At 46.9% G+C, this 15,916-nt stretch overlaps 2 protein-coding genes across 2 annotated transcripts; one reads left to right on the top strand and one right to left on the bottom strand.

Moving 5' to 3' along the window:
- Window positions 1–69: 69 nt before the first annotated feature.
- Window positions 70–3,412, top strand: ptgr2 (prostaglandin reductase 2). The gene is made up of 8 exons (XM_076023170.1): window positions 70–656; window positions 780–898; window positions 1,177–1,368; window positions 1,473–1,643; window positions 1,817–2,026; window positions 2,190–2,399; window positions 2,480–2,519; window positions 2,614–3,412. Exons 1-8 carry the CDS (start codon window positions 620–622, stop codon window positions 2,685–2,687), a joined length of 1,053 nt encoding a protein of 350 aa, XP_075879285.1. The 5' UTR covers window positions 70–619; the 3' UTR covers window positions 2,688–3,412.
- Window positions 3,331–12,807, bottom strand: tmem62 (transmembrane protein 62). The gene is made up of 14 exons (XM_076023173.1): window positions 11,874–12,807; window positions 11,503–11,707; window positions 11,029–11,140; window positions 10,794–10,931; window positions 10,328–10,373; window positions 9,693–9,834; window positions 9,183–9,307; window positions 8,833–8,955; window positions 8,424–8,579; window positions 8,166–8,325; window positions 7,445–7,643; window positions 7,245–7,340; window positions 6,886–7,004; window positions 3,331–5,915 (listed from the first exon to the last, which is right to left on the bottom strand). Exons 1-14 carry the CDS (start codon window positions 11,909–11,911, stop codon window positions 5,595–5,597), a joined length of 1,980 nt encoding a protein of 659 aa, XP_075879288.1. The 5' UTR covers window positions 11,912–12,807; the 3' UTR covers window positions 3,331–5,594.
- Window positions 12,808–15,916: the final 3,109 nt, after the last annotated feature.

The raw sequence follows: 15,916 nt of genomic DNA, 5'->3' as shown, positions 1-15,916 counted from the left end.
CGAGCATACGGGATTTAAAAAAAATAAAAAATAAAATAATAATCATAATAATAATAATAATAATAACTTTTTTAAATGCAAGAAATGTCCCAAATAGGCTAAGATACTACAAAAACAAAAATTCACATTGAGTTGAATTAAAGCATGCGCAAAAATATTAAATAGCACGGCTTGTTTAAAACAAAGTGGCTGTTCAGGTGAGACAAGAAATGACAAATTATGGCATTAAATTCCCCTACTGTCAAACAATGCACTATTCTATGCTAATAACCCCCAGGCGAAAAGTGGGTCGCCACGACCAGGGTCAAAGCAAAAGCGGAAGTTGGTTGAATATCGTTCTCTCTATGCGTTCTAACCTCACTCTCTGTTGTTGGTTCTCTAGCTAGCATTAGCCCACAGAGGACAGACTGAACAAAGTTATCTGTCGTGTGTTTTTGTCAGTGCTCGAGTTCACGTATCGCAATATTTCATTGATTTGTCTTTGCTTTGAAGAAACGTTAAACACAGTGATCCTTTGACACCGTAGCCGTTATTCGCATAAAAGTTCACCGTTGGTTGCCAAGTCTGGTCAACTCTGTTATTCCAGGTTATCCAGTAGGACCGTGTCTGCGTCTTTAAAATGCAGGTCCAAAGGGTCGTCCTCAATTCACGGCCAGGTAAAACGTGATTTTCTTTTGTCTCCAAATAAATGTGCTTTTTAAAAAAAAAAAAATTATTAATAATAATATTTATATAATTTTTTTTGCGTGGCTTAATATTCCCAACTTTTCTGAACCAAGGTACAAACGGGGCACCAGTTCCGGAAAATTTCAGAGTTGAAGAGACGACATTGGCACCTGACCTGGAAGATGGGGAGGTTCTGGTTCGGACGCTTTACCTTTCAGTCGATCCTTACATGGTATTCATTCTATATTTCCATTTATTCGTGTAACAAAAGCGTAGTTAAACCATGTTATGCAAAATTAACTTGGACTCGTTAGTTTCACAGTGAACCTCCCAGAAACAAAAAAGTCCATCCTGCACTAATTTTTGCCTGCTTTGCTCTTGATAGAATGAATGCATGCTGGAGTGCCTGGTTTGTTAACCTAACTATTGTGTGACGTCACAAAGGGCAGCCGTGCATTTGTCGCTTTCCATTACCGTGCCTCACTGTGTGCCTCCCTCCTGACTTTGCAGCGATGCAGAATGAATGAAGACACGGGCGCTGAATACCTGGCTCCGTGGCAGCTGTCGGAGTGCATTGACGGCGGGGGAGTCGGTGTGGTGGAGACAAGCCGCTGCAGCGCCTGCTCCGAGGGGGACGTGGTCACCTCTTTCAACTGGCCCTGGCAGACACTCGCTGTCATGAAAGGGAGTGTCTTGGATAAGGTGTGGTGGTGCTGCTGCGGGCCTGCATGAAGGCAGCATCTCTTGAAAAAAAAAAAAAAAGAAAAAAATTGGGTAAAACCATTGTTGTCATGACACGTTTGCAGGTTGATCCTGCCTTGGCTGACGGACACCTGTCCCACTTCTTGGGTGCTATTGGAATAACGGGCCTGACTGCATTCATAGGGATGAGGGAGAAGGGTCATGTGACCAAAGGGGCCAATCAGACCATGGTGGTGAGCGGTGCTGCTGGGGCCTGTGGTTCAATAGCAGGACAGGTAAGTAAAAGTGTTTCCTAAATAATTCTGCTATTCATAAAATTCTCTGGTCGGTGGAAACTATTATTCTTCAGAAAACCACTGTTTGTAGATTTTTTTTTTCACTCCAGTCAAATACATATTATCAGATAAACAATATAATTTCACCCGAATCTTGGTTTTTTGCTTCCCAGATTGGCCGGCTGGACGGCTGTGTGAGAGTGGTTGGGATTTGTGGCTCGGATGAGAAGTGCAGAACTTTAGTGGAGGACCTGGGCTTTTCAGCGGCCATCAACTACAACCAGGAGGATGTTGCAGCCAAGCTCAGGGAGTTCTGTCCCGATGGCATCGACGTCTACTTCGACAACGTCGGTGGCGCCATCAGCGATACTGTGATCTCTCAGGTGCTGCTGCTCGGTCTGTTTCGGCTCCGTTTGTTCTCTGTTCTCGTCTCCTGCCAAGATCTACCGAGCTGGATGCGCACGTGGGCTCTGAATCACATATAATAAGTGAGCAAGCTTTGCATCTGGAGCACGCTGACCCCGCCAACCCTCCTCTTACTCCCAGATGAATGATAGCGGCCACGTGATCCTGTGTGGGCAGATCTCGCAGTACAACAAGGACGTGCCCTATCCGCCGCCCCTGAGCGAGGAGACCCAGGAAGCCCTGCAGAAGAAGAACATCACCCGGGAGCGCTTCCTGTTGCTCAGCTACATGGACAAAGCAGGGGCAGCGCTGTGCGAGCTCAGCCAGTGGGTCAGATCGGGCCAAATTAAGGTGAGGAGTAAACATCTGACATGTGGTTTGCCTGCTTGTTCTGCCTTCAATGCATTTTTAACTCTCCGTCCCCGATGCAGGCGCTGGAAACTTTGGTGAACGGCATCGAGAAAATGGGAGGTAAGGCAGGACCAAACTCAAGTGTTTTTCCAAACCACTATTTTTCCCCCAATGACAAAGCTTCTGCAAGTATGAATCTGTCGTTTTCTTGCAGACGCGTTCTGTTCCATGATGAAAGGGGGAAACGTCGGGAAGCAAATTATAAAGATATCCGAGTGGAGGAAGTGACAGCAGCGTCAAGACAGGCGCCTCTAAATCACTGCCCTTAAACCACGTCCCTATGAAGACACAGCTCGTCTGATTCTAATTGTTTAGTCATAATTTAGCAGACAGACATTACCAGAAATCCAAGGACTCCAACCCAAATTGGACGCTTGCCCGTCAGCTTGGTCCTCCGAGCGAAACGCGTCGGTTTCTCTCAGAGGGAGAGAAACCGACGCAGAGGGAGGTGGGAGAGCAACAGCTGCCATTGGCACATGCACAATCGTCCTCCTCTTGTGTTCCGCTCGCCCGTGAGGAGCGACAGCTAGCTGGGGTGGAAGTTGGAGGACGAGTGGTTGCGAGCGGTGAAGCCTGAGAAATTGCAGATGCTCCCCGGACGAGTGGGAGCATTTTGGTTTTGCACAAACTGCTGAAATAGAACTAACCAGCTAGTGTGGCTGTACCGTGACTACTGCAAGTTCAGTGGGTTCTTAACAAACACTGACTGCACTTACTCTGAAGTCTGCATACATAAATTGTGATGAATATCAAACCCTGATATCAAAAAACATGTTTTTATACTCATTTGACTTTCGTTTTTTTCGTTCATCTCTTTTCCTAATAAAAGCTGTGAATTATGTAACAATGACGCAGTGACAAAAACACAGAGTTGGTGATTTACTGTCATGATCTTTTTTTTTTTTTATTTCACAGCACTATAAACCATTTGTAAAATAAAATAATAAAACAGTGGTTGGCTCCTTTGTCACAAGAAAAAAAAAAGAAACAGGAAAATAAATATGTGTCAGGTGTGAAACAATCGTCTCTTCGTATTCCTCTGAACACACAGGAGGAGGGGGAGGGGACTGACAAGTGCATCTCTTGATGGTGTCGGTGGGTGTCTTGTTGTTGTTTTGTGAAACACAGAGCAAACAGTCAAATGCATAGTGGAATGTCAGTGAGCATCATGTAACAGAAAGGGCCTCGAAAAAGAGAAGCTGCTTTTCTGCAAACAACAACGACGACGACGACGACGACAAGACATACATCTTTTGATTGGTGGAAGTCAAAATTCAGTCTCAGTACTAACCGAATGCAGTCAACACCACCACCTTGTGTACAGATTTGGTACTTGGCCTTTAGTAAAGAAGAAAAAATAATAATAATTTGAAAAAGAAAAAAAAAAGCCCAGCGATAACTAATTGCTTTTGGTAGGATGGAGTTGGTAATGCCCCTCATATGACTTGATTATGCAGAAGGTTAGAGAGAACAAAAGAAGTTAAACCACTGCCATATGTTGGCGTAGTAAATTCCATGTCTTGCAGCTGAATTGAGCAGTTACTGTGCACTCACGCTGAGCAAGGTTCGGCGAAAATAAAACATCTGTTCAAAGACTTGGGAAAAATATGTTGTAACGTTTCTGCTTTCCAGACTGTTCTTGTGCAATCCAGCAGCTGCAAGAAATTACGAGATTGAAATGCAAGAAACACAGTCAACCACGCTCCAGAAACAAACAGACAAGACATTCTGGGCAAATAACAACAATGTTTTCCCTAAACTGTGTGTCAACAACCAGCATAAAAAAAAATGCTCCTTCACCTTTTTAACCACAAAGTGGCGAAATACCCAGTGCAAAAATATAAAACATGAATGGGAGGGGCAGGGCAAACTCACTCAATACAATCAAAAAGAAAGTAAAATATATTTATATACTAATATCTTTTTTACATGTCTATTAGTACTGTTTGATTTTCTATCACCACATCTAGAACACATTCATGATGTTTTTCGTTTCGTTCCCTCCCACATCTGGATTGACTGACGTGTGTGTTTGAGTTCGCTGAGCTACTGTGGAGTATAAAAACATAGTCCTGAAACACAAGCCGGACAAGCCTTTACGTTCAAGCGCTCACATTCCTGAGAAACACACAGCTGCTTCCTGTAGTCGCTTTGATTGGAGGAGAGCGCCAGAGTCGGGCCGGCGCCTCCCTCTTGAACATGTGTTGATGTTTTTTGTTTTTTTTTTCATTTTCACTTTTTTTAGATTCAGGTGAAAGCTGGCATTGATATGATGATTTAATGCGAGTACTGAGACGTTTTGATTGGCAGTTATGTGCAATGGATTAAACATGGTTTAAGATTCAAAAAAAATAATGAAAAAAAAAAAGATTGAGGATTCACTACGTGTTTACAGATCAGACGCGTCATCGTTTCCATCTGGTAATTATGTGCAGGAAAGAATAACGAGCGCTTGTCAGATTTACGAGGACTCCCACACTCTGTCAGCCTTGCATGGATGATGCTCACGGTGTAGGATTAAAAAAAAAAAAACAAAAAAAAAATTGATGGTTCAATGACGACGAAGGTCGGATTGGCACACAGAGGCTTTCACCAGAGAGTGAGTGAGCATCCATGGGGATGGGAGGATAGGGGAGGAACCTTTTCAATTCGTCCTTTGGCAGTGGCGAAGTGGCGTTCGGCCAAGGCAACGCTTCCGAAAAAGTGACTAAAACTCAAGAAAGTGAGTCAGCTTAACCTACGACGGGACGCGGCCTCCCCGCGTACCGTTGACTGCGGCACCCTGCTTAAAAGATAAAAATAAAAAATAAAAAAAACCTCCCTGCGTCCAGGTCCTTCACATACTGTAACACACACACACTGCTCTGAATATGGCCAGACATGTGCTCAGCGAGTGCGATACAACGACATGCATATCAAGTAAACGATACTATCTAGAAACGGGATGGCGAGCTCGTGGGGTGGCGGAGGGAGTACGAGAGCGGCGTGAGCGTTGGATGAGGCGCGTGTTGGAGGGCAGTGATTCCCCTCCCCCCCCCCGCCCCAAATAAAGCCAAAATAAAAACCTTATTTGTGTGAGGGAGGTGGCGGGGGATGGGCGGCGGCGGGGGGGAGGGGGCGGTTTGCGATCTACTGTCAAGACGGAGAGACACTCTTGCTGTTGTCGCGGAGCAGCGCAGTGGGGCACGTCCAGGCGCGGTAGACCAGCAGCAGGCTGAGGCCCAGCGCCCACGTGCGCACGGGCGACAGGAAGAAGGCCATGGGGCCGTACGTCTCCAGGAGGAAGTAGCAGGAGTGCGCTTGCCAGGTGAGCAGCAGCAGCATGAGGACGTGCACCGCCAGGGTCCGCCAGCGGCAGCCCGGCCGCAGGAAGTGGGAGCGGAAGGTGTTGCCACGGCCGCGCTGGTGGAGGCTCCAGCACAGGTAGGAGGTGAGGGGCATGTTGAAGAACAGGAGCTGTGGGGAAGGAGGGGTTTGAAAAGTAGGACTTAGTTTATTTGGCTGTTGATGAGGGTTCCCCTTTAGCCATCGTGCCACTGAGGGAGTTCTGGCTGTTGCTTCCTGGGGTCCTCACACAGACAGGACGCAATAAAAAAAAACATTGGAAAACATTCATAGATACATACAGAGTAACAATTATAAATCTAGAATCATTTTACATACTAACAAAAAACAAACAAAAAAAATATTCAACTCAATAGCTTATCACGTTTGTTCATACTTGTTTTTTTTTTTTGTCCTTTTGCTAACTTTAGATTTTCTTAAATTAAATTTCTTTTACTATTCCCTGCTTTGCTGCTTTACTACTTTGTTGTTCAATTGTCGTATTTACTGTTATTTATTGTTGCATTTGTGTGTAATTGTATATGATTATGCCTTTTTTATTTTAATTAACTGTACAGCACTTTGTTTGTCTGAGGTCATGTGAAAAGTGCTCTATAAATAAACTTTGACTCAACTTGTCAATGTGGATCAGTGTTTTGTAACTACTGTGCCGCAGCACCACACTAGTGTACTGTGAGGTAATACCAGGTGTGGCGTGTAAAATGATCAAATTTCACTGAAAAAAAAAAGGATTTTTCATTATAATAAATAATTCCATTGCTCCCCTGAGTCCAGGATGAGAATAAAGACCTGATAATGTGCACATTGTGGGATCTTTCATTTTTACCAACTGCTGCACAAGACAAAAAAAAAAAACACTGACCAGATGTCATTTAATCTGAAGAAAATGATGGACCGCAGAGAGAAACTGGTCCATCCTGTCACAGACGTGTTTTTCTCTCTTTATCGAGCCTGTTGTTCTCCTAAAAGACTCCTCTTGTGTTTCAAGCAGCAGGACACGAAATCCTATTTTTCATGGTCTGGAGAAACCGTCTGGACATCAAGAAAGAAAGAAGCAAAAGCAGAGAGATGCTTTTCTTACTTGAACGACTCCGACGACGTAAGTGAGGCTTCCTTCCAGGAAGTGGCCGTCAATGAACACGCCAAAGGCGAAACAGGCGCCGCTGTGGCCATCGATCAGCTCGCCGATGAACCATGGACCTGAGGCGGAGGAGGCCCGGGAGAAAAACAAAACAAAAAGTGAGCCATACGGATCATTTCCAGAGGAAACACTACAAGAAAATACACCTTTTTTTTTGAAAGACATCCCCTTTTTTAACCTTTACCTATTTAAGCATCAAACACCGACAGCTATTTCGGTTTTCCGGTCCAGAGAGGCGGCGCAGATTTTCTACAGCAAATCTATTTTTAGAGAGGTTGAGAGCCGAGCAGATGTCTCACCTAAGGCTGTGCACAGGTTGAACAGCAGCAGCGAGTAGTAGAAGGTGTCCATTGTGCTGACCATATGCAGCGACATGCACGCCTGGGAGGTCAGACCTGAGCGTGACAAGCAAAACGCACGACGTCAAAGCATGAAGGAACTATTCGTCTTTTCATCCCCTGTCGTAACACTGCCAGTGTCTCCTCGGTGTGTCGCTCACCCCTGCCAGGCGGAATGCGCAGGAACCTGAAGGCCAGCAGCACGCCGAGGTTTAGCAGCATCATGGAGACGAAGGCCAGTCGGCCCAGGATGTAATGGTCGGTGAGGAGGATGAAGGACTGGGCGAAGCCGAAGCTGGGCGTCAGGCCGTCCTCCAGGGTGAAGTGCTGCTCGCGCACCGACGAGCGGCCCGCCGAGTCCTGCAGACGGAGCAGAGCTTTGGGTCAGGTCCACTGGGCCAGCGTTTAAGCAGCTTCAACGGAGCGGCGGCCCTCATCGGCCGGGCTTCACTGACCTCCACCTTTTTTTTTTTCCCCCAAAATGTCTTTATTGTCAAAATTTGACACTGTTCTAACATTTCAACCCATTGCATCCAGAGTGTTGCAAATGCCAAATAAAGTGGTTTCAGGATCAGGATGCAGGTTTACTTTGACAGCATGAGAACCCCATCTGAAAACTGAACACCGAAAAAACCTGAATTGATGTCTGACTTCTTGCATCTTTCACACAGTGGGGGAAGATTTTGCGCAGCTTAACCTTTGAGTAGCGGAGCCTGCGTGTGGCCTCAAATTGAATCAACTGCAATCCGGCGTTGAGTGAGCAGAGATGAATGTCATTTAAAGCCTTTCCATATGTCGTCTTGAATCGAGATGTTGAGATCAGCCTCCCACATTTGCTCAAATTCAACGTCAGGTTGTGCAGATTTGTGGGAGAAGACTGACCTCCACTTTGACCTTGATGGTGTGCAGCCCGGCGAGGTAGAGGGACGGATCCCACGGCAGGACGTAGAGAGGTCCACCGGCAAGGTGGCATTTACCTAAAGGTTCCCCGTCGATGCTGACGTGCACGGCGGTGATCGGTGCCTCCGAGAAGGCCAAGATCCTGTTACGGAAATAAAGCACACACATTTCATTTTGTCTGTCAGTAAAAACAGATGAGAAACGCGCACAAAAAAATAGTCCTAGACTGAGCTCAGCTACCTGATGTGTGTGGATCTGCGTATCCGACCCAGCGGCTCCACTCCAGGATGGAGGTACTGGGCATCCTTGGGGTTGGTGATGAGCACCGCAGGCCACTGCTCGAACTTCAGGTCAGAGAAGCTGAACATGTCGTGGTCCAAGGCCAGAACTCTGTACCTGCAGGAGTGGCAGGATCGACCCATAAAAAGATTAAGACGTGAATAAAATAATTCCTTCCACGCAACTCTGGTTACGGCTGCAGCTATCAGAGATCTTCTGAATTTGATTACCTGCTATTTGAAATATGCAAAAGAAACTAATTAGAACACAAACTGCTAATCCATTGCCTTACAACAAAAGGGAGCATGTTTGCCTCAAAGAATTGAATCCATTGTAGTAAATGAAGCGAGAGGATTTGTTGCAGCCCTACCTGCGATTGTCCATCCAGTCGCCCAGCTCCAGCTCCAGGGTGCCCTGCGCGTGTCGACTGTGCAGGACGGGCATCAGGCCTCCCAGCGTGTGCAAGTGGCCGCACAGATATGCAACAGCGGATCTGGGGCACAGGAAAGTCAGAGTGCAAAGCTGAAACCAGTGCTTACATTGTCACGATCGGACAACAAAGGATGTGTTGGCAGCGTAGGGACTCCTTTCCTCACAAGCGAGAAAAGAATGAATGGCTGGGTGTCACGTCCAGCCATTCAGGTTTTTCTCGTTGTTTGCACAGCGGAAGGAGGCCGGTGCTGCTCGCGACATCCGGCACATCCACATGCACTCCCACACCTCATGACATCCCGAACTCCTGGAGACGGAGAGACGACGGTGGACGTGGTGTAGTGACCGAACCAGATAGACTGGTTGCTCTTCAGGCTCTCGGTCCTGAACTTGTCCAGCGTGTCCAGCTGAGTCTGTGAAACATCCAGCAGAGACAGAATACTGTTAGGATTCCAACGATTTACTATTGCGTTTATCAATGTTCTGTGGACTGTTTTCCGTCACGACAATCACAATTCCCAGTTACGGAGTTTTGAGGCCAAAATCTATACTAAAAAGAAACATATGAACCTGACGCAGTAATACTGTGTAATTACATCAATGTATTATATTATAACTGTCTTTGAGTTTTAATTTTTTTTTAAATTACCCATCATGCTTTGAACTTGATATTTCCGCTTTTCAAGTTCTCGAACACACAATCAATTTTTAGTGCATTTTTGTTTAAAACAACAAGCTTTTGTCATATTTTAAACATAAATATGTCAAAACAAAACACCGTCAACACAGTGGCCGTACCCGGTTCAGAATGCCAAAGAAGTTGTACGGCCTCTTTGGCCCAGGAGTCAGAGTGGCATCGGCGCACACAAACGAGTAGTTGCCAAAGGGGGTTTTGTGAACGTAGTGGAACGAGCCGACCTTCTGATTGGCCGAGTATTTCCTGCAGAGAGATGAAGACACAACCAAGAGTTTTCACCACAGGTATTAACGTTTGTGGATGACTGTTTTCATCAGCTGAGTCTGACACTTTGGGTCAGGTCTCCATCGAAGGTTAATTTAATCTCAGCGGTGCGCAGCTGGTTAAATAAAGTTCACAAGCTGGAATGAGGCAAACAGTGAACTGCTGAGCTAAATGGCTGCACTTTAAAACGGCTGCATTAGGCTCGCAATCAGCAGACGGGCTGTCTTGCCGAGGGACACTGCATGAGGGAGATAAAAGATCAATCAGCGTTAATGGAAGCCGAGCCGTCACTTGAAGCATAACTGTGTCAAAATAAAAGGAGAGTCATTCTGTTTCTGTAGGCTCTGCTTCTATTTTGGTTCGTGGGAAGCTGCCCTGGTTACGGTCCAAGTGTCACACTGCAAACAATGTGATTTTAGTCAAAACCTACTGGATGACTCAATACTTTGGCCCGCTTTGACCGCACACTTACCGGTAATAATTATTGACGCTGTCCAACGACATTATATTGAAGGCATCTGAAATCACAACGGAGACAAAAAAGTTTCTGTTAAGAACAAGATAAAAGCTTCACAAGGTTTACCGCACGGGGTCAGAAATCCTGAATGAAAATAATCCCACACAAAACAAAAAAAAGTATTTAATCCAGTAATCCGATGTTCTCATGTTGGAACAAGACATTGAACAGAACCTAGTTTTCCTGCCAAACCCAGGAAACTAAGAGGCGATACACCGGCTGCAGCAATCAGCAACAGTGAGTTATTTAGTGACGAACGAAAGATATCTTGTTTCACATCTAATAGCTGGCAATCTGGTAACAGAGAGGACAGGAAATAGAGGAAAATAAAGTGGGTGGAGGGGAGGTGGGGTTTCCTGCATGATGGTACCAAACCAAAATGGATTTCTCAGAAATCTTTGTGGTCGTTTGAATTACTCGCCATGGTTTCCGCGGATGTCTATCCACCTGGTGCGCTCCATCACGCGCGACCTCTTCAGGATGTTGTGGTAGGCCTGCCACTCCACCTCATGCTGGAGGGAACCCAACTTGCTCTCCGTTTTAGCATCGGTCAGATCCCCTGCGGAGGTCGGAGAGGACAAACAGCATGACACCCTGTTTTAACACACGGGGGACCACACTTCATGGACCTGAAAGATGATGGGGGTTCTCCGCACCTGTTGCAAGCACGATCTCAGGCTTGATCACCTCTATCGTGTCCGTGCAAAATTTCTCAAAATCCGGGATGCGCCTGGGGTCGCGGAACCTGCTGATGTGGATGTCAGAAACCTGAAAGCAGATGTGAACACGTTGGAGGAGGACGCGGTTTCAGACTCGACAGTGGGATGATTCATCTCAGATATGACTTCCTGCTTATGGCGGCTGGTTAAACAGACATGGATCAAAGTCCATCTGTAGCTCACAGAGACTATCGGGTTTTACCTGCCACTGACATACTTCTGTGGCCACTGACCCATTTCCGTCAATCATTCCGGGCAGAGTTCAGTGGGTGAACCGCCGCCGCTTGTTTCACATAATAACATCACATTTCTATATTAAACCCATTCAAGGTCTCTAAAGCCAAAATTCACCCTCGCCAGGAGCCTTTGCGCGGGGAGGTTGCCTAATCACAACCGCTAGCGGGGTCGTACCTGGATGAACCAAAATATGTTGTTCAAGTCCCCGCCGGGAAATGGTGGCGAGCTCCCCTTAGTCCCGTCCCCGTCGCCGGCAGCCGGGTGCTGAACGCTTCGTTTGGGGTGCCACGTCGTGTCATAGCTGTCCAGCACCCAGGAGGTGATGCACGCCAGAGCCAGCCCGAGGATAACCAGTGCGCCGAACAGCCTCAGCATCCTCCTGTGGTGGCGAGAGAAGGTGGGGGCTAGCTGCCGCCGTCAGAGCCGGACAGAAAAGAGCTACTAGCTACTGGTGGGGGATGGCTGAAAGAGCACCAACCACACCGACATTAACTACACATTAGGTGAGAACACCGAGCTACATGGCTACCATCTCACAGCCCGACCGTTTCTGTCGCTGCCATCGCGGCCACCGGACAGGCATGGATGGAGACGGGGTTTTTCATTCACAACAACTCCGATAGGCTGCCTTCTGATTCCAGGGAGGAGGCGGAGGAGGAGGAGGAAGCTCGGTGGGTTAGCATGCAGCTAGCTAGCTAGCCTGCTACCAACACAACAGTGACTGGTTGGATCAGGAAACGTCATCGCCAGGAAGTGTCAGGGGGGGGGGGAAAAAAGAAGGAAATACGCTCTTGTCACCATGGACTTATAATTACAAAATTTTGGTTTACACTGAAATTAAATTAAGGAAATTAAAACAGATGTATTTTATAGACATATATTTTTTTTCTTCATTGTTTTAATCCGTTGGTAAAAGAGTCGGACTCCCTCAAACTGACCGCAGTTCTTCTACTATGTTATCGCGAGATTCGTTAAAGATAACCAGCGGTGGAATTCTTTAAGTCAGGCAGAATTATAATGAAAGAGATCTAATCAATCTAAGCTCTACAACAGTAGGAAGTGTAATGATTGAAGTGCATTTTCAAACACATGTGTAATGTTTAAAATATCAAGTTGCCTCCTTTCTAAAATGTACATTACAATTAAGAGCAGCATGCAGTGATTATGGTTTCTGTTTTTTTTTTCTTTTTATAATGTTTAGCTCAGCGTTTTTGAAGAGGAACACTGTAGATTAAAAGCGGTAAGTAGTTACAGGATACAATATTATATTGGACGTTCGCAGAATAATTACACAAACCCGACGAACAGTAATCGATTAGACTGAGTAATACAACTGGAACAAACGTTTAGACAATTAAGAAGCATTATTTAATCGTATAGATCATGGTAAACTGTGGTCATACATGGCAGAATGCCGCCTCCTAGCGGCCATTATATTCCCGTTGCAAACGGAGCTTGGGAGTCTGAAACCACAAACAGTGCCATGTTTTTAGTCTGTGGCCTTTCCTGACAATCCTTAACAACAACAACAACAACAACAACAACAACAACAACAACAACAATAATAATAATAATAATAATAATAATAATAATAATAATAATAATAATAACAACAACTTGACGTTGCCCCTGCGTGACGACCACCAGTGGTCATTCTCGGCGTGCGCGCGACCGCTGTCTCATCATACCCCCGCGTGCGCGCTTTAAAGGGACATGGAGTGGGCGGGGGCTTGTGTGGCGCGCGCTCCCGAGCTGTTGCGAGGGGCGATGGAAACGGAGGCGCGCTCACCGCCCGGGTGAAGGGAGGAAGAGACAGACGGGAGGGGGAGGAGGAGGAGGGAGAACAGGAAAACCGGCAGATGATCGTCAGCGCGGCGTCACGTCACGGATCCGCAGCGGCCGAGCGAGATGCTCGCGGTGACGGGCTGACGGAGGAGGAGGACGACGACGACGACGAGGCGTCCGCGCTCCAGACGCACGTCCCCGCTCCGCTCGCACAGGTCCCTCAATCAGTCACCGACGCGCCCGTGGTTTGTGTTCGCCCACCAATGGACGCTTCTCCGGGATCCGCTCCCCGCATCCTCCCGGCATAGAGGATTTTTTTTTTTCCTTCCCCCCACTATTATTGCAACCACACCCGGCTCCTGTCTTGGACGGACGGAGGGATCGGCCACAAAGAGGCGAGGTAAGGATCCAGAGGCCTTCCTCCATCCTCCTCCTCCTCATCAATATTATATTCACGATTTAAAAGCGTCACGGTCCGCACGGTGCGTTGCAGTTACGCACGGTGACAGCCCCGCACGTTGACACAGCGCTCACGGCGATTACCTCCCACGCACGTCCCCGCAGCACTGCGTGCTCGCGTGGCCTTTGAGTGCGGCCGGAGTGCGTGGACGCGCCCGAGTAAATCTGCTGTGGCAACCGACTCGCTGTGCAACAGAGTGCCGGCAGTCTGCTGCAGGGGGAGCAGGCGGATAGGGAGGCATGGTTTTATCCCGCAGGCCTGCATCAAAACACAGCGTGACTATAAACATTCCAACGTCACTCTGCAGTTTGCAAAGCTTTTGGTATTTTGCCTTTTTTTTTTTTCTTTTTTTTCTTTTTTTTTTTGCATATGTCATACTCATCCAAAAAGTGCTGGTGTCCTCACCCATCACGGTCTGACTTGCATCATAATCCACGCTTTTACCTGAGAGGAAGCGGGATGCTGAGAGCCTCCACATGTCGGCTCCCCTCCTGCCTGGTCGTGCGCACAAAGTTGCACGAGTTCCACTTTGCAGCAGTCAGATGATATTACCCATCATATTACCACCACCACCGCCAATTCTGCTACTGAGCCAGCTCACATTGGGGGATTAAGAAAACGTTCCATTTCAAATCATATTTCTTGCTCCTTTGCATGTTGCTGCACTGTGTTTCATCTTGATGGCCTGCGGGAGGATTATTCAGGTGGTGTTTGTGTGTGTTTGTGTGTGCGTGCATGTTTGCGCATTGGCGTTTTGTGATACTTTGCGACGCCTTAGACACACAGCTTTCCAGCCTCAGCAAAAGGGCAAGAAGTGATGACAGGCTGCAGTCAGCGGATAAAAATGGCACTGCACCATCGTCATGGCGAGACGCTGGGGTCAGGAGGCGTGATTCACTCATCTGCTGTAGTTTGGTTTGAATATTATTTTTTGGCTCAGCGTCTGCAACCGCCTGCATTGTTATTTTCCCTCTCCATGTTTTTTTTTGCCCCTTTTCATTGACGCTCGGAAGGAAGAGAGGGAGGAGGAGGAGGAGGTGGAGGTGGACGAGCCCGGCTGCATCTCTATGAGGTGTGAGATTAGTCACAGCAGGAGGCTGCCAGGGCTGAGGCACGGGAGTGTGCATGTGCGCGTGCCACTCATGAAATGTGCGCACGAGTTTGTGTTCTTTGGGGGCGCGTGTGTGTAGCACTCACTGCTAGGGAGGATTGCAGTATATTTTCCTACCACTATGGCACTTGTTCTTTCATATTTTGGGGATTAATAAGGTGCAAGATGGATTTAAATTATTCCTATTTTGGGCCAAAAGAAATAGTGGGGGCCACGCTCATCCTTCGCCCCCAAGAAAAATCCTCCGTCTTCCCCTCTATCTGCAGGTTGTATCTTCTGATTTTCTGTTAGTAGCTTGCGTTCTCTGTTAGCCCCCAAAGCATCTTATAGCATCTCTCTCCCCTCGGTGAACATTCGGCGGAGGAGGCTGTGCCTCACGGTGGATGCCACGTGCGCGATGAGACAGAGGAAGAACGAGGGAACAACTCTCCACTCCGGGGTGACCTTGGAGTTGTGACACAGCAGTCACAGCAATGGTTGCCAAGGGAGCGTTGACGGGCTCTTCCGTCGCAGAAGTTCACGTGATCACGTGCAGGATGTTTCTTTGAAGGTGGATGCTAAAGCAACCGGTTCCAAAAAATGTAACGGCCCCACAGTGAACATATTCTTTATTTTTGCGCCTCGTCTGCAAGTGGACTAGCCCTCGATGATTTATCATCATAAAAGTCTGCACAGAGACAGAAAACAACTTATGTTGCCCTTTGTTTACAGCCCTTGACAAAGCGCTAGCTGTTAGCTTCTTGCTAAAACTGATTCTGTGCTGGATGTTCCATGTTTGGAAAGGGACATAAACAAGGCAGTCTGAAAGAGACACAGGCAGAGTCAGCACCCAGCCTGGGTCATTGGGAGAGGTATCGTTGTCTTTCTGTGACATCATAAAGGGCTGGTTGCCAGAACCGCATATTTGTGGACGCATTTTCTAAAACATGGAGCAAGAAAAGGCAGTTAAGGATAGATTTTTCTCATTTCTGGAAAGGTAGTTGACAGGCAGAGACAACTGACGGCCACACTATTGTTAGAAAACATTGGGGAAATTTTTTACAATGTGCAACCTTTAAGTTTTTGTCTCTGCTCTCTCTTAAAAATAACTTATGATGTGGACTACAAGATAGTTAGACGAGAGGAGTGATAACAGTGTTTTAGAGACTTTTTAAATTCAGTTCATCTCAATTTTGCTAAAATTGTGCAGCACCAAATCACCACAAAATATCATTGTTACTGCTAACTATTAT

The sequence above is a fragment of the Nelusetta ayraudi genome, unplaced genomic scaffold (assembly GCF_046127955.1).
Source record: "Nelusetta ayraudi isolate G7.1 ecotype Tasmania unplaced genomic scaffold, CSIRO-AGI_Nayr_v1 ptg000015l, whole genome shotgun sequence".
Lineage (NCBI taxonomy): Eukaryota > Metazoa > Chordata > Actinopteri > Tetraodontiformes > Monacanthidae > Nelusetta > Nelusetta ayraudi.
The sequence above is the reverse complement of the archived record's forward strand: the minus strand, read 5'-3'. Positions and strand labels throughout refer to the sequence as shown.

What these genes read in the sequence shown, in the direction of transcription:
- ptgr2 (XM_076023170.1), top strand. Translation starts at nt 620, where the DNA reads ATGCAGGTCCAAAGGGTCGTCCTCAATTCACGGCCAG. An exon ending in AAGGGAGTGTCTTGGATAAG is followed by an intron (nt 1,369 to 1,472) that starts GTGTGGTGGTGC and finishes ACACGTTTGCAG; the next exon opens with GTTGATCCTGCCTTGGCTGA. An exon ending in TCAGATCGGGCCAAATTAAG is followed by an intron (nt 2,400 to 2,479) that starts GTGAGGAGTAAA and finishes TCCCCGATGCAG; the next exon opens with GCGCTGGAAACTTTGGTGAA.
- tmem62 (XM_076023173.1), bottom strand. Translation starts at nt 11,911, where the DNA reads ATGCCTGTCCGGTGGCCGCGATGGCAGCGACAGAAACG. An exon ending in ACATATTTTGGTTCATCCAG is followed by an intron (nt 11,141 to 11,502) that starts GTACGACCCCGC and finishes ATCTGCTTTCAG; the next exon opens with GTTTCTGACATCCACATCAG. An exon ending in GCGCATTCCGCCTGGCAGGG is followed by an intron (nt 7,341 to 7,444) that starts GTGAGCGACACA and finishes TGTCACGCTCAG; the next exon opens with GTCTGACCTCCCAGGCGTGC.